Here is a 20,225-nt window from a genome sequence, read left to right as displayed (position 1 = left end):
CGTGGCATTTTCAATCCATCCAAAACTTCCATGGTGAGTTTACAACGCTACGTCGGTGGAAAAGAACAGAAGAAAAACGTGAGAATATAAAATAGTTTTTTTTAATCAATTTATCATTGATTTTTTTTTTTTATAGCAAAGCTATTGAGTAAATTATTAATAATGAAGATTTATTTTTAACTATTTTTTAATGATTGGTAAAGTTTTGTTGATAAAATTTGTTTATCAAACAACAATTATCATCAAATCTTGTGTAAATTTATTCCAAATGTGTATAGTCCCACTTTTTTTTAGGCCATAGGAGAGCACGTTTGTGTATGCACTTAATTTTTTTGGACCAAAGATGTATGATAAGGCATATTTTTATAAATTTATATAAAATTAGAACCATTCAAAAGTTGGGGGAGGTTACAGCCTATGCTGGTCTCCAATGTACATAAACAACTATTATGGAATCTTGTATAAATTTGTATGGGGTCCACTTTTTCTTAGGTCGTATGAGGGCACGCTTATTTATGTACTTAAATTTTTTGGACCAAAGATGTATGTTGATTGTTGAGGCATATTTTTATAAATTTATATAGAATTAGAACCATTCAAAAGTTGAAGGAGGTTATCGGCTTATCGCCTATGCTGGTCCCCCAATTTCATCCCTGATGTACACTTCATTTAAAAAAAAAAAAAATGATGTCCATGCAAAATTGAGAGCTTTTCCATAGGATTTCTCATAGAATTAAAAGTCAAGACACAAAGAAAGCATAACGACTTTAAGATAATGAGTTTCAATGAGCATTTTGGAGACCAAATCAGAATCCAATGATGTATGTATTAAAAATACATGTAATGTACATTTTACATGCATTTTTAATAAATGTGTGTGAGAATTACATACATGCATTTTAGACATATAGCACTTTAATAAATCATATGAGAGTTTTTTTCAACACAATTTAAAGAAAACTTTGTCCATCGACTCCAGTTAGCCTGCAAGAATGGCTTGGAATATTGTCATAGTTTGAAGTTGAGCACATGCACAAGCCACTAGGAGTAGCCCGAGAGCTGAGAACTTGGAAGTATGAGTTAGGTTCTTGTCGGGTACCCTGAAGTATCGTCGGTTGCCTTTCTTACGCTATGATAAAAATTCCTATGGCTGTAAATCTTAGCGCATAGAATTGCTGGTAGGTACTCAAGGAAATAGTATCTGCGGATGAGAGAGAAAAGATGCTGGAATTTGGAGAAAAGCTTCAGGAGCAAATAATAAAATCTAACAGTTACCATGATACAAAAGGTTTACATAAATGCAGGTTCTCATAAGCAGAGATCGACTATAAAACAACTCTCAATAAACCTACAAAACAGCACTTACGGTAGAGGGGAAAAAAAAAAAAAAAAAGGAATTTGAGACAAGAATTTCGAATGCTAAAAATACAGGAATTAACACACTAAATCTGCCGTAAAACCTTCTCAGCAGCTGCTATTGTTTTTTGAATATCTTCAGGAGTATGTGCCAAGCTTGTAAATCCAGCCTCAAACTGTGAAGGAGCAAAGTACACTCCTTCCTCCAGCATTCCCCTATAAAACCTTGCAAACTTTGCAAGATCACTCTTCTTTGCATCTCCAAAGTTGTAAACTGGTCCTTCTGTGAAGAAAAACCCAAACATCCCACGTATATGCCCACCACACATTGCATGCCCAGCCTTCTTCCCAGCATCAACTATACCTCGAACAAGTTCACCTGTGATCTTATCCAAATATTCGTAGGTTCCAGGCTTCTGCAACCGCTTAAGAGTGTGTATCCCTGCAGTCATTGCCAATGGGTTTCCACTTAAGGTCCCAGCCTGGTACATGGGTCCTGCTGGTGCCACCATCTCCATAATCTCCCTCCTTCCTCCATATGCACCAACCGGCAGACCACCACCAATGATCTTCCCTAGTGTTCCTAAATCAGGAGTTACGCCAAAGTATTCCTGAGCTCCACCATATGATAAACGGAATCCAGTCATAACTTCATCAAAGATGAGGAGAGCACCATTTTCTTTGGAGATTTTGCGGATGGCATTAAGGAACTCGGGTTTAGGAGCAATGAAGCCAGAGTTCCCAACAACAGGTTCAAGGATAATTGCAGCAATCTCTCCTTTGTTGACCTCAAAGAGATTTTCCACGGCTGAGATGTCATTGTAAGGTGCAATTAGAGTTTCAAAAGTGGCTGCTTTTGGGACACCAGGGGAGTCAGGGAGTCCTAATGTGGCAACCCCACTTCCTGCCTTGACAAGGAATGGATCGGCATGGCCATGGTAACAACCATCAAACTTTATAAGTTTCTCCTTGCCGGTGAAAGCGCGGGCCAGGCGGAGAACACCCATGCATGCTTCTGTGCCTGAATTAACAAATCGGACCATTTCTATGCATGGAACAGCTGCGATGACCATCTCGGCCAAAACATTTTCTAACAGACAAGGGGCACCAAAGCTGGTTCCTTTCTTCATTGTTTCAGCCAGGGCAGCAAGTACCTGCAGGGAAATAATAGCTTGGGACATAAGGCACTGCAATATCTGAGAGACTACCACAATAAATCGAAAACAAAGGAAAAGGGGAGTCTAGTTCAGTGCATTGGGAAAGAAAAGTTTGTCAATCTCAATTCTCCAATATTTTACCTTTTCCCCGGAAAGTGGACTGCAAAGTGGACAAACCTACTTTAACAGATGGATCACTTCTCATCAACAAAGTATCATAACACTTACTCAGCTTAATAAAATATCACGTTACCAAACATCACATTTTCATTTTCATTTTTTGATAAATATTACAAGGACTAGAATATTTTGCTGTGGTGACATGATACAAAAGGTGGAACCATATCACCAGTGTCACTAAACAATAATGTATTCTTCCACATTACGAAAATCGTGTGAGTAAATGTTTAGAGATTCAAGATTGACGCTTGTCAAAAGATGCACATTAGCTATGTATATCAGAATGGTGTTAAATTTTAAGATTAGTTTACGGTTCAATGACATGGAGAAAGAAGGAGTAGAACCTCATCATCTGCATGACCAATTATTGCCGGTCCCCAAGAACCCACATAGTCGATGTACTCGTTGCCATCTATGTCCCACATACGAGAGCCCTTGACGGAATCAAACACAATAGGTTGCCCGCCAACAGATTTGAAGGCACGGACAGGGGAATTCACACCTCCAGGCATCAAATCCTACCAAAAGAACAAAGTTTGCCTTCCAAACATCAGAAAAAAAAAACATTGACAACGTAGCCCCACCAGAGATCATAGATTTAGACATAATTGGTGAGATTCATATTATCTGACCCGTAAGAGTACAATAATTGCTTACTTAACAGTCGGTCTACAATACCAAATGTAATCTTCTAGCTGACCCATAATATAGCATAGATCATATGATCAATATTACGCAAAATCAATGGAATTACTTCCATTAGCGTACCTTTGAGTTGCGAATTCTGCAATTTCACTCTTAGTTCGCACAAAAACTCAGTTAAACAATAACCCAAATTCAACTCCCACCATCTGATTCCTTTTCAAAATTGACAGACCCCAAACCCACCAGAAACATTTCTAATGCAACCCCAAGAATTTCAAGTTCATCCAAGCTCCAACTCAAATCAAATCCAATTCCCAACCCAACAAAATATTTTAAAAAAGAAAATAGAGAGTGGTCAGAATGGTAATTGCACCTTGGCAGCATTGAAAGCTTCTTCGGATTTCTGAAGAGTGAACTTCTTCTTCTTCTCGTCGAGCGAGATGGCCATTCTCACGCAACAACGACGAGCCGTTGATTGCGAAGAAGAAGAAGAAGAGCGTCTCTGAGAAATCTTCGTCGTAGAGCATGAAAGCCCCAGGCTTACTCCTACTCCGGCCATAGCACCTGCCATTGTTGGTCTCTCTCTCTCTCTCTCTCTCTCTCTCTGTGATTGGGTCAACAAAAGATAAGGAAATGTGATGAGACTCTACTCGGGTTTTTATATAGACTCTAAAAGAACGACGTCGGATAGATAATGGTTCTTGTTGTTGCTTTACCCAAACTTTCCATTGGTGGTGGCTGTTGTGTTAGGTAAAGACTAACTAAATAAAACAGTTAAAAATAATAATAAAACCAATCTAATTAAATTGACATGTATTTTCATATTAAAATTCTATGTGATAATCACATGGTTTTAAAAATAAATGCCAATCTAATAGATTAAGCCCTTTGAAAACCTTGCAAAAAAGAGGCAAACTTGATATATGAAGATCTTTGCTATTGTATTAGGTAAAAAAACTAACGTATAAAATATAAACAAATGATTCAAAATACAAAACATTTTAAATAACGTTTATTTTTATGTCATATTATAATTTTTGTTTTCAAAAAAAACAATAATAAACAACCTCTAAAAAAAATAATATTAACAAACACGACTAAAAGTTATCTGTGAGGCATGAATTTGGCAACACCAACTTTGTGTAATGTTTATTTTATGAGCGTAGGTGTTGTACTAGTTTGAATTTGGCAATTGTGTCAAATTGGTCAAAGGCATGGATTTGAATTTTGGTCCTTTGGACCTTATTCAACCAACCAAGCTTGGGTTGGTAGGGTTGCCTCCACTGGGCCTCAACCTATTTGTGATCCGTGAAAGAAAGCAAACCCAAATCCAGGCGTTTCAAGTAAATCAAGAAGATAAGGGAAAGAGAGCCACAATTATCGGGTCTATCCTGATAACGTCCATTTTGCAGCCTCCAATTTCTATATGACATCATCAATTTAAGAAAAAATAAATAAATAAATAAAAGTAAGAATAATCACACCAAATCAGAGAAGAAAAAAAATCGTTGCCGGCAAGACCCAGGGGAAACACACGCGTGGGTCTTGCCGGACCCACGGGTCTGGCCAAGAGTGAATGCCTCAAACTCCGCTGGCCGTGACCCGCCTCAATACCCGTTTTTGGATTCAAAACTAAAATTTAGAGGTGGAAGGCTAACTCTTTACATATTTTATTACCCTCAAATCTAGTGTATTTTGGTCCAATTTATTTTTGTGCACTTTTTATATTTTTGCTTATATGTCAGTTATTGATTAGGGGCATTAAAAAGGGTGTTATCAGGATAATCCTAATAAAAGATTTTCTCTAAGGAAAAAAAGAGGATTATAAGTTTTCCTCATAACAACACTCATTTTATTAATAAAACTTACATTTAATTTTAGAGCATTTTTAATAGGATTGACCGATCATGTTATTCATATATCCATTGTTTTTATTAAACAACTCATGTTTGGTAGATTGATGAATTGCATTTTTTTACCAAATAGATTGCTCACTACCTTTAACTATAGAGGAATCATATATATGAATGAGGAGTAATGTTAATTGTCTCCAAGGAGTAGCTCAATCGGCAGTGGACTACGCCTCATGAAGCGGAGGTCACTAGTTTAAATCTCCCCTTCCCCTTTCTTTATGTGGACATGTCAAAAAAAAAAAAAGAGTAATATTAATTAATAGACTATTATATGATTGTCATAAAAATTAATAACGAGACAATAAAAATCAGTCATTGAATTAACATTATATAAAAATAATAACAATAATTACTTTTTATTATCATATAAAGAAAAATTTACTAAATAAATAAATAGCATTACTCCTTTTACTCAATAACAAAAATGACATATAACATTTCTCTTAATCTATAAAATGAAAGATAATTTTGTCCATTTATTTTACGATGCCTTGGTACTGGTGTCTTGCTGTGTCAAAGCAAATTCCAAATGTGAGTACGAAAGATTTTTTTGTCTTTGACTCTTTTGGAATGCCAGCTGGGGCAAAATGGACCCCATTGGATTTGGGAGGTTGTCCAGTTGTTTTCTGACCATTTGGTACTGTGGCAATTTTGCCCCAGTCTCTTCAAGGGACTTGCAGATTCTAGCATGGAAATTCATTAAGGGAAAAGAAGACACCGTTGGCAAAATAGATGAAAGCTAAAGATTTTAGAAATGGCGGGAAAATGTCGAAATTAACATATAATCATCAATTAATTAATTATTTAACAGTTGATCGCACGCCAAAAATTAAGTCGAGAGTGCTTTCGAAGCAGATCACGGGTGAGCATAAAGACTCGCTGGGTGTGTCGGCATGAGATATCCTCAACGCTTTTGTCAATGAACTACAATAAGAGAAATTAAAATAGAGAGGGTAGGACAAAATTCCATCATCCACATGCACCAAATAATCACAATGCCATTAAAACAGTTTCCCTTAGAACATTCAACGATAAATTTGAATGCTTTGAATGAAAACTTTTTCCCAACTTTTTTCATTTTCAATGAATTTCAAAACTTTCTAAGGCTGACATCACAGTTATACATATTTGCTTAATTTTTTCTTTTTGATCTTTATACATGCCCAAAAAGTGTTATAAAGCTGAATAAAGTACAAACATTTTTACTTACAAAAAAAAAAAAAAAAAAAAAAAGTACAAATATTTTATTACTCTGAGCTACTGTTGATGGAAGTACAAAATACAACTAGTAAAACTGCAATCAGTGATTTGTGACTAGATGGTTTGATAGCTTTTCGGTTTTCTTTCTTTCTTGATAAAAGAATCCAATGCCTAATTATGGAGATAACTGTAGTCATTGGGCCACACAATTTTAAAAGAATAAATCTTAATGAAACTTCACAATTTAGTCCTTCAATTTTTAATTTTAACAATTTAAGTCCTTAAATTTTCAAATAGGTATTTTCCTCATATGCCACGTGACACAAACTATTTATTTAAGGTAAATTGTTATTTAAAATAATTGTCACATGCCAAGTACACTTGACAAATAATGTGTCAAATTAGAATCTCATAGCAAAAAGTTCTTGTATTTACCAATATTTTTTTATAAATTTAATAAATTAACTATTAAATTTAATATTTGTAAAGTCTATCATTGACGTATATAAAATTCATATAAATTTACAAATTTAATAATTGATTATAAGAGAATATAAATAAAATATAAAAAATTTATTAACCCCTAATATCTCTTAATTAATTGGTGCACTGTAGTATACATTGGATGGGAGGTTGAAGTACCCTATTTGTAACAGGGATACGGAAATAAATTGGAATCACAAAAAAAAATCTTTGATTAAATTTGATAATCTCCCAAAATAAATAATCAAAAACACACAGAAAGAGAGTAGAAAACAAGAGGGCAATGACAGCAAGCGGTCATAAATACGTCCAAAAACGATAGATAGACAAGAGATCAAATATACCGTCAGGATCAAAATAATTCTGCTTTTTTGTTGACTGAGAAACAAGACAAAACAAAGTATTCCTGTAATCGCAGATTCAATCTCGCATCTAATTCCCATATGGTATATCACTATATATACAAGACAAGTATCCACCCAAAATATCAGCTACTATCCACCAATTCTCTCTCTCTCTCTCTCTACGGCTCTACGTACCCCATTGCAAAAGAGACCATTTACAGTATACAAAACCCTCTCTAGTCAATCAAAAGTCTTCAGAAAATGACTCAAACTAACAAACGTGAACCCAGAAAAACGCGAAAAAAAAGAAGCAATAACTAGTACCTATATATGTGGTAGATTGGTAGAGCTAAAAGTGTGTTGTTATTAAGCGCAGACTACTGCGGAGACAGCGAGATGGTAGGAGAAGGTGTTGGCGTACTGGAAAGAAATCGTCCCGCCATTCTCCAAGGGTTTCCCGTCATTCACCAGGCAGTCGTTGTAGCCAAGCCTCTTGAAAATCTTGGGGTTGATGAGATGGGCGGAGCTGAACCAACCACAGGTCAGATGAATGCCTGAGATGTCGCAACCAGTGACGCAGACATTCATTATCTCCACCGTGTAGGTGGGAATGCCACTCGGGAGTGCAGGTGTGGGGCCTTGGGTCACCACTATGTCTGCCTTGGTGCATTTTTCTCCCCACATTCGGTTAGGTTCTACCATTGCTGTGTAAAGCAGGTACACAAAATTAAATAAATATATTTAAAATTGTCTCTCTATAATAATTTCGGACACGGTTTAAAAATAATAGCATTAAAGGTAATAACATTAAAAATGTGAACACCCACCCACCAACCCATCCAATGGGGGCACCTCGTCTACAGACAAAACACACTTTTTGGAGGTGATTCACAGGAATTATAGCCTAAAAAATAAATAAGGAACAGACAAAACAAAAGGTATCCCCAAAGGCTAGGGGGTAGGAACACCGTGCCCCCCATCTCCTTTTTTTTCCATGTATAATATTAATGCCAATTTGAAATTTAACAAAATTCATTATTTTTTACACTCGCTCGCCAAACGTGCCACAAATATATTGCCAGGCCAGCTAAGTTGGCCTAGGTGCCAGGTGGCTAAGCCAACCAAAAACGGCATAAAAGGAGGGTATAAACGTCATGGGATACTTGGGATTTTGGCTAAACAGAAACAATAGTATTCCATTCTTCTGGTGTGTTTTAGGGTCCATCTAACTCCCATCCAACGGTGCACGTTAGCATAACCCTAACGAAACACAGACGTGCACCTCACCTCTGAGAACGTCCCAAAAAAAGCGGATCCAAAATCAACAACGTTACTTCAAAATAAAAAATTAAAAAGAAAAACAGAAAACGACTCACCGCGTTCAAGAAGCTTCCGATGAGGAACAGTGAGCGTCGTGGCGTTCTCTCCTCCGTCCACGAGAACGACGGAGCTCCTCCCCACACCTGAAAAAAATGAAACAGACCAAAAAAAAAAAAAAAAAAAAGGGTTAACAAAATGAAATAGTTTCGTTTTGTTGCGAAAAAAACAAAGAGAATTAGAGGACGAAAGGGAAAGGAATGTAATGTGTATAATATATAGAAAGAAGGAACAGAGAGGCCCCTCGTGTTGCTGAAAGCGAGGCCAAAGAAATTAACGAGCACAGCAATAATTTAAGAAATAAAATATTCACCACCAAGATGAAAAAATCAAAGTAATAAAAATTAAAATAGCGGAAAGTAAAGCGCGGAATGCTTGAGCAACCTGAGAGAAGCACAGGCGCAAAAACGACACCGAAGAAGAAGAACGTCAACGACGACACTGCTAGAGCCAGAGTGATGAATTGGAGCCTCTTGAACGACGAGAAGTCTTCCCTCATCCTTGGAAAACACCAAAGGAATCGGTGAAGACTCTGTTGGAGCAAAGGACTGGGACAACTCGGAGACTCTGAAACCCTATAAACCGCCATGATTGAAGAGCTCCGAAAAAGACCTGCACCAAAAAGTAAAACGAAAAATGAAATTCAAAGATATATATATATATAGATATAGATATCACATCATTGAAAATAATCAGTCAAAAAAGCGAATAAGACCAGCCGTCGATCTGAACAAACGAGCGGTTCAGCTTCGACCTCGAGTCTCACACTCACGGGGCTAGAAATAGGCCTAGAGTAGCCAAAACGACGGCGATTTGAAGCAGAGCCTAAGGAACCTAGAAAAACGAAGCGAAGCACGTAAAAGGCAAACTCCAACAGTTGGAACACACGGTTTTCCACGGGGAACGAAGCTCGAATTCAAAACCCTTATCGGACGGAAATGGAAAAAGCAGAGTTTCCTGGAAAATTAGGGAAAACCAAACAAAAGCGGTTCCGCAGTGGGAATTTACTGCGCGCGAACAGTGGACAAAGGGCAGAAGCGCAGAGAGCGAGGCGCTGTTGGTTGCGCATGAAAAAGCAAAGCCAACCAACAACAACAGAAAGGCAGAGCGGCCTCCCAAGAGACAAATATGGCAGTGCAGATCGTCCTAAACCCACAAATGACAAAACACCAGTACATCGCTTAAGCCTCCCTCCATTTATTACACTGCAAATATATATACACATATATATATTATATTATATTTATATATAGAGAGAGAGAGAGAAGACCTTTGGGATTAGGATTGTATTGGGGGTGGGAGATGGGATAGGGAGGAGAGAGTTGTAGGGTATTTATAGTGTAGGGTTGAGATTAACAAGGGTTGAATAGGGTGTGCACGTGGGGGATGTTTGTATGTTTTAATGGGACTTGATGGTTATTAGGGTAATGATTAGCTGAGTCGCATTCAGGCTATGGAGCGCGTGTGGCTCTAGTCCGAAGAGGGCTGATTATGGAGTCTAATTCCAACACCGGCCCTATATATTTTGAGGCATAAGACAAAGAGTTTAAATGAACTCTTTTTTTTTTTTTTTTAATATTAATATTTTATTTTATTTAAAAATAATTCTTTTCATTTTTTGAAATGCAAAATTACTTATAAAATTTTTATATTCAAGATTTTCTAATATTCCCTTTTTAAAATGACTAATTATGTCATCTTTTTATTGTATTTTTTCGTTATCTTTTTGATAAATTTCTTGTCATTTATGAGTTTTTCACCTAAATTATTCTTTATATGTTGTTTACTGCTAATAACAAATTTATTTAGAACTCTTTTTTTAGATTCAATATAAGATTCTCTTTTAAAAAAAAAATCATAGTATACAGTATAAATATGTAATCAAGAGCTACAATTTTCTAAATGTGATTTTATAGTTTGGGTTTGTTTTGTGAAGCACTTTGCTTTCTTTTCTTTTCTTTTCTTCTTCTTCTTCTTCTTCTTCTTCTTCTTATTATTATTATTATTTATTTATTTATTTATTTTTGTGATTTTGTGGAGGTTGAATTTTATATTCAGTGTCGGGTTTCTATCACACCAATAATATCAAATATCCTTGCTAATTTTATATTCATACTTTGATTAACGGAATTTAAGCTGTCCTCTTTCATTTTTAGTGAGTCAACTGGTGTCAATCGGTCCTTTAAGATTGTGAATGATATTCAAATCATCTTACAAGGATTTCGGACGTAGTCTGTGGAACATGTTAAAATGGGAGCGAATGCCGTAGCCCATGAGTTGGCAAAGACTACTGTAAATGATATAACAGATAAAATTTGGATGGGTCCTTAAGGGGTAGCTCAAATCGACTGTGAACCACGCTCCATGAAACGGATGTCATTAGTTCGAATCTCCTCTCCTCCTTCCCTTGTGTGGACATTTCAAAAAAAAAAAAAAAAAAAAAAAATTGGATGGAGGAGATCCCTAATTGTATTTTTGATATTGTACTATCATAGCTTTTTGCTCTTTCTGTTTATAGCTTATGCTCTAGATTATTTATCTAACATGGAAGAAGTTATTTGTCAAAAAAAAAAGTAGTGAACCGGTCCTTTAATATGTTTAGTTAAAAATCCATATATAAATAAAATCAAGAGTTATATGTATTAATACGTTACTTAGAAAACCCATAAAAAAAAAAAAAAAAAAAAATCAGAGAATAACTATACAACTTTCTAAATGTGATTTTATAGTTTAGGGTTTTTTTTTTAAGCAACTTTTTTTTAAATTTTTTATTTTTTAAAGTTTAGTTTGGCTGATTGGGGGGTTTTTCCTCTCTCGATGAAGAAAAGAAGAAAAGAAAGTCTAGGAGAAAGAAAGAAGAAACGGCGCTGGTATGCGACACCTAACATCAAAACGAGAAAGATGAAAAAAAACAAAAAAACCCGTAGCCGGCGACACCTAGGCGGATTTCGATAGTAACTCCATATACTCCGGCGATGGCGTTTGGCGGGTAGGGTGGTGTATGGGTTGGTGGGTTAGAAGAGATGAAATATGGTGTTCTAGTTTTAGTGTATTGTTGTGTTTTTAAGTGAGGTGTCAAGTTGTTATTGGTGGCTGCAAAAGTGATATTTTAAGGATCGACCGGATTTAAGGTTTTCTCTTTTTGAGACTTTTTTTGTTATTATTTTGTAGAGGTTGAATTTGATATTGATTCAGTTTAGGATTTCCGTCAGACCAAAAAAAATCAAAGATTCTTACCAATTTTATATTCATGCTTTGATTAACAGAATTTTAAGTTTTCCTTTTTCAAAATACCGAAAAGATAATTAAGCATTCAACTTAAGGTACAAGGATATATGCATTTTTTTAACCTGTAATGAAAAATACGATAATAATACTTTTAAATTTTAAAATTAAGGATATATGCATTTTTTTAACCTGTAATGAAAAATACGATAATAATACTTTTAAATTTTAAAATTAAACTATAATGAAGAATCCATTGATTATGGGGGGAACCGAATCCCACGATATTATGTACAGAATTAATGACACAAATTTGGGGAGGATTCTATATATTTCTTATGCCCACAGATCCACCTTTGCACTTGTCTACTTGTATTATTATTATTATTTTTTATGTCTCCTTGTATTCTTGATTGGCCACAAAAGTCTTTACTGTATTCAGCATGAAAGTTTTCTTAAACCCTCTGACATGTTCCACATGGTGCACAAAGTCTTAACTGTATTAGTACGTTTAATCTTAGTTACAACGTAGATATTTAGCGTGTTAGCTGAAATAAAATATAATCATGTAATTCATTCCTTTGTTTTCCAAGACTGTCATAAACAAGTACACGTGGACACTTTAGAGACTAACAAAAACAGTACAGGCTCGAGTTAGTTCTGCACAAAAATTTTCCCTAAACTGGATTGAAAGATTCACATATCATACCGTTGTGATTCAAAATTTGACACCAACATTGGTGTCTGCAACTCCGGATAACAATCTTGTAGCTCATGTCTCCAGTTTCTTTACCTTTGCACACTACCCAGGGCTACGGTCAACTTTACAAATGAATGACTAATTAAGTTCGTTCTGTTAGTGCTCTCAGAATTCTTGTTGCTGTTAGAAGGCTACATTTTCTCAAGCTGCCTTATCCTGCCACGCAACTCTTGGATGATATTATTTGCATCCTACAGGGGAAATAAAATCATAAGTAATCCTACAAGCAAGAAAAGAAAAGCAATAGAAACAAAAGTGGGGAGCATCGAACCTGTAGCTTCTTTTTCAAAAATTTCTCCTCGTTCTCTCTTCGATCCCTCTCCTCTGCAAATATGTCGATTAGACTCTCTTGTTCCCTGTTCAATTCCTCAATCTTTTCCTGGGCCACTTGGAGCTGATCAAATAGCATGAAGAGATTTTCAAATTACAAGTAATAGTTAACCAATGATTACAGAGCAGCTCTAAGCAATTACACATTCACTTTTAGTTTTCCTTTTTTTCATTTATTTCTAGCCATGACCAATAGAAGCCCAGCCATAATATATTATGAATTAATTAAAAATGCTTATATATGGGGAGACCATGAGAGGGTCACTAAAGCTCAATCAAACCCTAACCAAGAAAATGCCAGGTCAAATCACACCAGTTGCACGAATTACCAAAGAAGAAAAAAAATATATATAACGTGTCAGATTGCCTTTGGATGCAAAACTGGTAGACATGAAAACACTGATCCTAACTGAATAAATGTGTACTAGTAGAAAATCAATCATCAACACTTGAAAAATGCTTCCATCTTCCAGCATACCAACAGATATAGATAGTAAAGGTGCATACCTGAGTTGCAAGAGATTTCCGCGCATCTCGTTCAGACTGCAAATCTTGCAGCAATTCACCTAAACCCTCTCCCTCCTTTTTCTCTAATCTACAGCACAAGAAAGAAGGGTTGAAATCTAAGAAAGCCGCAGGTACTGCAGTAAACATGTACTATACTTATGTTTCATAGAAGACAGAATGAGTACCTTTTCTTCAATTCATGATTCTCTTCTTTCAACCGCTCCATAGTGCGTAAATCAGAGTCCGAAAGTGAATGCGCACTACAATTAACATCACCTCCCTGCCAGTTCAACAAAGACAACAGTAATGCTCTACTGGACAAACCTTAAATCATTTGAGCAACAATGCTGAGAATTAGTGGCAATTAATAGCAATGAGAAATCGAGTGCCTACAGGGCTTAACCAACTCTAAGACCAATGCTGACCATTAACCAGCCATACTGTTTGTTCTTTTGGTTCACCTAATACAAGAAGATAGATCAATGAGGGCTTCAGAACTTATTAACTAACCTATGAAGAAGGCAAACGATTAGATAAATCAAACCCAAAAGCTATAATGCTATCCAAAAATACCAATGGTGTCCACCATATTATATAAGATGCTACAAAGCTTCATTACAACATTTTGCATCTAATGTTCTATTCATCTAAAAGAGATGGTGCAGGGAAAAACTTTTCACTTCCAAATGAAAGCAAAGCTAGCAACCCACTGCCAAATCCTAGTCTATTTTAAGACCCTCCCTTTAAAGTGGTTAGTTCGTCTAAAAGCTGTTCCAGGACTCCCCACTTCGTTTGGTTGTCAATTATGAATCAATTGTAACAAAAAGGGGACATGAAAGAAGGGAACTGGCAATGGTAAACAAAGGTATCTTCTGCCATGCAGGACTCTCCAGATATCCAATAAACAGCAATTTGTCATGCACTGGAATACCTTCTTTAACCAACTCAATGCAAAACAAGAAGAACGATAATGGCTAGAAAATTACCTTTGACGGGGATTGAGAGGGTTGAATAATTCTTCCACCTGATGCACAACCTTGTTGTGATCCAGTATCACCAACGCACTTTGACGGGGATTGAGAGGGTTGAAAAATTCTTCCACCTGATGCACAACCTTGTTGTGATCCAGTATCGCCAACGCCTGAAGATGGCCTTGACACACCCAAGCCCTCTTTGGCAAAAGATTTCATAGCATGGGATGTCTCATGACCACTACCATTTGCATGTTTCTCATGTAGGTCTATATGCATGTCATCATCACTGACATCTTCTGCAGAAGACGGTGATGAATCGGAAGAAATCCGTTTTTTGCCAGATTTGGTCTTTGTTCTACTTTTCCCTTTACTTGACAAATGTCCACCCCCATATCCCTGAAATCTCCCTGATTCCTTTCCTCCATGCGTATGATTTAACTTTGCGGAGTCTTTCGGTAATTGTTGAGGCGGGGTCTTGCTGATTGAAGCAGTAGACTTCGATTTCAACTGAGATGCTGGGGTCACGTAATCAGGAGAAGTTTCTACAAAACCAGAGACATATTTGTGAGAGATGGCAAGGCTGTCTAACAAGTAAAGTTTCACAGCCAGATAAGAAGTAAAGCAAGAACCATATTTGGTGCATAGACTAATAAAAAAGAGAACTAATAGAATGGAAATACCCATACAAACCTATATCTGCACCTTCGTATGGATTTTTCTTATTACGCCTTGCAGCATAACCAATTCTGTGACAGTTAGAGGACCTAAATGAATTAGCGAAGCCATTAGTAACGACTAGAGGAAATCAGCTTTGAGAGTAGAATTGGTAATATTTTCTCGAGGCAAGAATAGCAAACCAGTAATTCTTTTGCATTTGTACTAATCGTGCCTCAAGTCTTGCAAGAACTGTTGTACGCTCAAATCCTTGCTTATCATGAGCCGGTTCAACAAAATTAGCTTCCAATACACCTGCAAGAAGAAATGAAGTTCATTTGTAGTGACATCAAGTCAACTTACTAAGAGAAGATCAAAAACTTAAATGCAAAAACAATACCTATAACTCCACGACCATCACTTCCTGCTGCATTCCAAAGCCTCCAGAACGGCTGACAAACAAAGTACACTTATTTATAAAACAAATCCAAACATGTTCCTCATTTTGTATTTTGAACGCTAAAAAACAACGATCACATTGTAATTAAAGCAATCCATACCTTAATAAGCCGATTCTTGTGATAAACATTGAAACCTTGGACATCAATATGATGTTTTGCATCCTTGACAAATCCAATAGTTACAACAGCAAGCATCTGAAGGCAATAGTTGCACACAATCAGAATTAATATACCAAGAAGACAAGAGTATTAAAAAAATTATCTTTAAGCATTACATTGAAGTTCTTTGAGGCCCCATCAGCACCAGGATTTGGCCGGTATGTGACCTCCTGAGACAGCATCATGTCATTCACTATATTGTGGTGCTCCACATCTTTCCCGCGAAGGATAATTCGAAAGCCTGGAGGAAGCCTTAGATAGAGGATCGATGCATAACTCTGGGTATTGAAATGGAACAATAATATTAAAAACAGATAAGAAGAAGAAAGAAGAAATGACAACTTTTTTTTTTTTTGATAAGTAATGAAATGATAAATAAATGTAAGGAAAAAAAAGAGAGAGAGAAAGAAAGAAAGAAAAATTCCACATGTTCAAGCTAGCCATGCATAAAATCCTTTTTGCTTTTTCCCTTCATGTTTTCTTTCAGATTGTCTTCTTGGGATAAGTATGATGAGTCCTACTTATCCTTAAAAGGAGAAACAAGTTCCATAATACTTTCATAGGACAAATCAATCTTATCCCACTTTTGCATTTCCCTTCTTAAAGAAGCTCAAAATACCCTTAAACTTCCTCTATTGCCCTTTAAAAAGTTGTGCCTTCTGTGCTCCTCATATTTCTCCTGGATGTACCCTACTGTAAGGAATTAGATTTTTTTAATGAACCAGTTGATTTTCTATTTCTTTTTTCCCTTGAATGCTCCCATAATAAGTCATATTCCAATAATGACAGTGAAAGAAATATATATTACGTAAACAGAGAATCACAGTTCAGCAACTATGATAATTTATACATTTCTTAATACAAGAAAATTAAATCTTCAGGTATAAACCAGAAACTGTCAGTAGGGCTTATTGGTAAAAATATATCAATGCTTATCTGTCATATTTAGGAAAAAATAGGACTTATTAATACTTTTGCATTTCACCTTTCAATGTTCTTTATCATTTTCCAACCTCTTTAAAACAATTTTATATTTCTTCTAATACCTATAGTACTACATGTGAAAGTTTGGTAGGCATAAGCTAAAGGTAGACCTGGGGGCTTGCAACTGCAATTAGGGGACAGTGAAATGAATCTGAAAATAACTATGAGAGACCTTTGTCAAGGCTAAAAAATCACGAAAAACCAAACATCAATATAGAGAAATGATGATTTCATAAGAAACGCTACCATTACCCTTAATGAATGTCGATATGTCAGGAAATGCCTAGAGTTGGGATACTGTTTTGCCATTTGTATATGCTTCTCATCTCGGTTGACGCCTCTAATTTGAATGTCCTGTCAAATGACATACCACATAACATTATGAATCTTAAAAAGAGAATTATGCTCAAACAACGCAATCAACAACTAGGTGCAGGACATCAAACACATACATGAGGATCAGCATCAAAATCAAGTTCCAACAGTCCTTCATCATCCTCCCAAATATTGTAGATAAATATCCGCGTGCCATGACTTCTCACCAAGTTAAACTATTAAAGAAAAATTACAGTCAATCACAGAAAACTGCAGAGCTATTTTATAATTTAACATTCCATAAAAGAAGCTAGGCAGAGCATATTTTTAAAATAAAAGGGAAATACTAAATAATAGTCTGCATAGAACATTCTCCAAGTGATGCTGGACACAACTTAGGTAAATGTGCATGCATCATTTCACTTTGCAAACCTGAGCTAACTTAAAAGGGCGCATTTCATGTCCCCAAATAGATACTAAACTTTGGCAATTGCTTTAGATCACAAGACGAATAATATCCAACCTATTTTTAAATGGGAACCCAAGAATAAAAGGGCCAAGGGTCACTGACGTGCAAATTCCTATTCCTTAGGCATTTGATGCTTCCTAGAAACATTACATCAAATTCTATTGCTTCTTTCTAAAGAAATATTTCAGTTTCACCAAGAAAAGAAAAATGAAAACCTTACAGGGAAACGATGCACAAAAATGGATATTATGCTAAGCCTTTCTATTGCTACACAAGTGTAATGAGTCACCTGACATAGAAGGTCTGCTTCACTTGAAAACGGAGACCATTGAACTATTGCTTCTACATTTTTGCTCCAATCACCAGGAGAAGATCTTATAATCTTTTTCCATTCCTTTCCTACTCTTTCGTAGTCAAGCTTCATATTTCAATTCACAAAACAATCATGATCAGAAGGACAAAGGTGTCAAGTATACGTAGCAATAATAGCAAAACATATGAACCATATATATAATCAGCACATGATCAATTAATTTAAAGAAGAGCGATCATCAGAAACTCATAGTTGCTATGGTGACTACACTATCATGTTCCTTAATGATTCATTGTACAGGTTTGCGAAAACTCAATCAGATATAGGTATATCACTCTGCCTCATTGTTCCACCTTGATAATATGTGAACCACAGTTCTATCACTTACATAAAAATGTTCCAAAATAAATTTAGAAAAAAAAAAAAAAACTTACCATGGGAACTACAATATCTTCCTTCCCTGTGCTTCTCAAGAATGTATAGGACAATAACCCAATGCTTTGCGTAGGGCTAAAAAACACCAAGATGACTCAATTAGTCATAGAAGTATAGAGTCACAAATGAAGCAAAAAAAAAATTACTGAGTAAATTATACAGCAGACCAAACGACAAAGGCAACCACAATTTTGTCAACCTTCCAAGCCACAAACAAGCAAAAGAAGCATCATATCTACCATCCATAATTGGAAAATCAGCAAGAAGGTACAATAAACAATAAAACACGCATAAACCTTTTTCCATCGTTTCCACGACAACGCGAGAAGACAATCACGTCTGCCCCCAGCCTCATGGTACTTGTCTTAAACCCATTTCCATCTGATAAACCAAACATACGGGAAATTAATACTCCCATAGAGGAGAAATATGCAACCAAAAAACATATTTGTGCATGCTTCAAGAACTAGAGGTTTACATTGTCCAATAGTATTTGCTACTTTGGTTTTTGCAGAATAGCCCAACGACATGCATTGTCGCATTTTATCTGGATCCATCCCACCACCATCATCTGCAATATAATTAAAATAAAGTGAGATTTTGAAAATAAATTATGACATTAAAGCATTACAAGTAGAAATAAAATACAAAAACAACATCTAGCAATTATGCAAAACAGAGATTCAAACAACTTTCCCATCATTGAACTTCTAAAACAAAAAATATATATATATATTCAAGTCTAAGGACTTGAAATTTTTTAGTAAATTCACGACAAATTTGAGGGTACAAATTTAAAAATTCCTTGGACCACACATATTGAATAAGAATTCTCAGCAGCAACATCATGACATGTAAAAGCAAAGTACGCATGTAAAGAAGCAATGATGACTGATGACAGGGAAGCCGCTTCTGATGTTAGATTTAGATTCCAAGAGGAAAAGTTCAATTTCAAGTTGCAGCACTGATGATGCAAACTCTTACCACTTTGTACAAGTTAGCAAACCGACCAGACCTTCTCACTTGCCGCTCATTGCTTTTCACATATAATTTCCAGACCACACCCTCAGAATATCATAAAGCCAATCATCTAAGTTAGATTCAATACACCAATAAGTTTTCTTCTTTTTCTATTCGGGACAGATTTTACACAAGTCCAAGACAGACTGATAATATTGTTTCCTGCCAGCTATTGTATTTTTTCCTCCATTTCATGTCACCAATCACAATTATCATTGAGATGGTATACAATTCAGTCAAAATTCAAAAATATGACTAGAGTAAACATAATATCTAGTTCCCATACAATATTTTGAGGTGGGGAGAGGTGGGGGAGAAGTGAATCCTAAATCCTGCAGAGAAAAAATAAAGACAAAACAAATTACCTTCGATCAGCAGCATCTTGCTCTCATCTTTCCTATTTACAAGCATATCTATGTTAACATATGTAGCACCATTGCAGACCTGACATCAAAATGAAGAAGTTAGCAGCAGTGAGATATATATGCATGTGATGCTGCTGCATAATTTAAGCTATATTAAATGCAAGTTACCTCGTCCAATGAATTGTCTAGAAGCTCTGCAAAAGCTGCATACAGAATTTTAATAAGCAACTTAAAGAACTAGAAACTATTAATGAACCCAAGAAAAAGGCTCATATTGTCACGCATGATTGTGGAGAAACATAATCATATTTGCAGAAGTGGTTGAACAACTTTACCTCCAAGAGCCCACTTATGACTAGTCGCATTGGAATGTAGAAATTTAGGATGAACCCTGACATGATCCATGCCAACTGAAGATTTTGAAAGAAATATTAGACAGAGGTTCCTTGCCAAGTATGACATATAAACTAATAGCCTTAGATTTGGCAGGTATTCATTCATGGCACAGAATGTTGAACAGACAGAAATAATGTGCTAATATAAAAACTGTTGCACATACATGAACTTCTCTTTTGTATTTATTTATTTATTTTTTTTTG

At 35.8% G+C, this 20,225-nt stretch overlaps 3 protein-coding genes across 4 annotated transcripts in view; all 3 read right to left on the bottom strand.

The window, feature by feature from the left end:
- Window positions 1-1,210: 1,210 nt before the first annotated feature.
- Window positions 1,211-4,158, bottom strand: LOC132176003 (glutamate-1-semialdehyde 2,1-aminomutase 2, chloroplastic-like). The gene is made up of 3 exons (XM_059588104.1): window positions 3,712-4,158; window positions 3,038-3,211; window positions 1,211-2,510 (listed from the first exon to the last, which is right to left on the bottom strand). The coding sequence occupies exons 1-3, from the start codon at window positions 3,907-3,909 to the stop codon at window positions 1,443-1,445; spliced, it is 1,440 nt and encodes a 479-aa protein (XP_059444087.1). The 5' UTR covers window positions 3,910-4,158; the 3' UTR covers window positions 1,211-1,442.
- A 3,145-nt stretch (window positions 4,159-7,303) lies between these two features.
- On the bottom strand, window positions 7,304-9,962 carry LOC132176014 (protein TAPETUM DETERMINANT 1-like). 2 transcript variants are annotated; one of them, XM_059588118.1, is made up of 4 exons: window positions 9,926-9,962; window positions 9,040-9,267; window positions 8,655-8,741; window positions 7,304-7,982 (listed from the first exon to the last, which is right to left on the bottom strand). In XM_059588118.1, exons 2-4 carry the CDS (start codon window positions 9,242-9,244, stop codon window positions 7,645-7,647), a joined length of 630 nt encoding a protein of 209 aa, XP_059444101.1. In that variant the 5' UTR covers window positions 9,245-9,267; window positions 9,926-9,962; the 3' UTR covers window positions 7,304-7,644. The 2 variants fall into 2 exon arrangements, with proteins under 2 accessions (XP_059444101.1, XP_059444099.1); XM_059588116.1 differs by lacking the exon at window positions 9,926-9,962 and adding an exon at window positions 9,428-9,845.
- Window positions 9,963-12,429: 2,467 nt separating this feature from the next.
- Window positions 12,430-20,225, bottom strand: part of LOC132175439 (protein MICRORCHIDIA 7-like) — a 9,118-nt gene continuing 1,322 nt past the window's right edge. The window contains exons 2-20 of the mRNA XM_059587390.1: window positions 19,962-20,036; window positions 19,795-19,829; window positions 19,627-19,705; window positions 18,720-18,812; window positions 18,538-18,622; window positions 18,241-18,316; window positions 17,783-17,911; window positions 17,162-17,260; window positions 16,962-17,063; window positions 15,842-16,003; window positions 15,666-15,761; window positions 15,506-15,557; window positions 15,309-15,420; window positions 15,142-15,215; window positions 14,464-14,993; window positions 13,663-13,757; window positions 13,478-13,565; window positions 12,912-13,034; window positions 12,430-12,831 (exon numbers count right to left, since the gene is read on the bottom strand). Of these exons, the coding sequence (XP_059443373.1) occupies window positions 12,772-12,831; window positions 12,912-13,034; window positions 13,478-13,565; window positions 13,663-13,757; window positions 14,464-14,993; window positions 15,142-15,215; window positions 15,309-15,420; window positions 15,506-15,557; window positions 15,666-15,761; window positions 15,842-16,003; window positions 16,962-17,063; window positions 17,162-17,260; window positions 17,783-17,911; window positions 18,241-18,316; window positions 18,538-18,622; window positions 18,720-18,812; window positions 19,627-19,705; window positions 19,795-19,829; window positions 19,962-20,036 (2,165 nt within the window). The 3' untranslated portion in view covers window positions 12,430-12,771. The remainder of the gene's footprint in view (window positions 12,832-12,911; window positions 13,035-13,477; window positions 13,566-13,662; window positions 13,758-14,463; window positions 14,994-15,141; window positions 15,216-15,308; window positions 15,421-15,505; window positions 15,558-15,665; window positions 15,762-15,841; window positions 16,004-16,961; window positions 17,064-17,161; window positions 17,261-17,782; window positions 17,912-18,240; window positions 18,317-18,537; window positions 18,623-18,719; window positions 18,813-19,626; window positions 19,706-19,794; window positions 19,830-19,961; window positions 20,037-20,225) is intronic.

This window comes from Corylus avellana, chromosome ca3, assembly GCF_901000735.1.
Source record: "Corylus avellana chromosome ca3, CavTom2PMs-1.0".
NCBI lineage: Eukaryota > Viridiplantae > Streptophyta > Magnoliopsida > Fagales > Betulaceae > Corylus > Corylus avellana.
The sequence above is the reverse complement of the archived record's forward strand: the minus strand, read 5'-3'. Positions and strand labels throughout refer to the sequence as shown.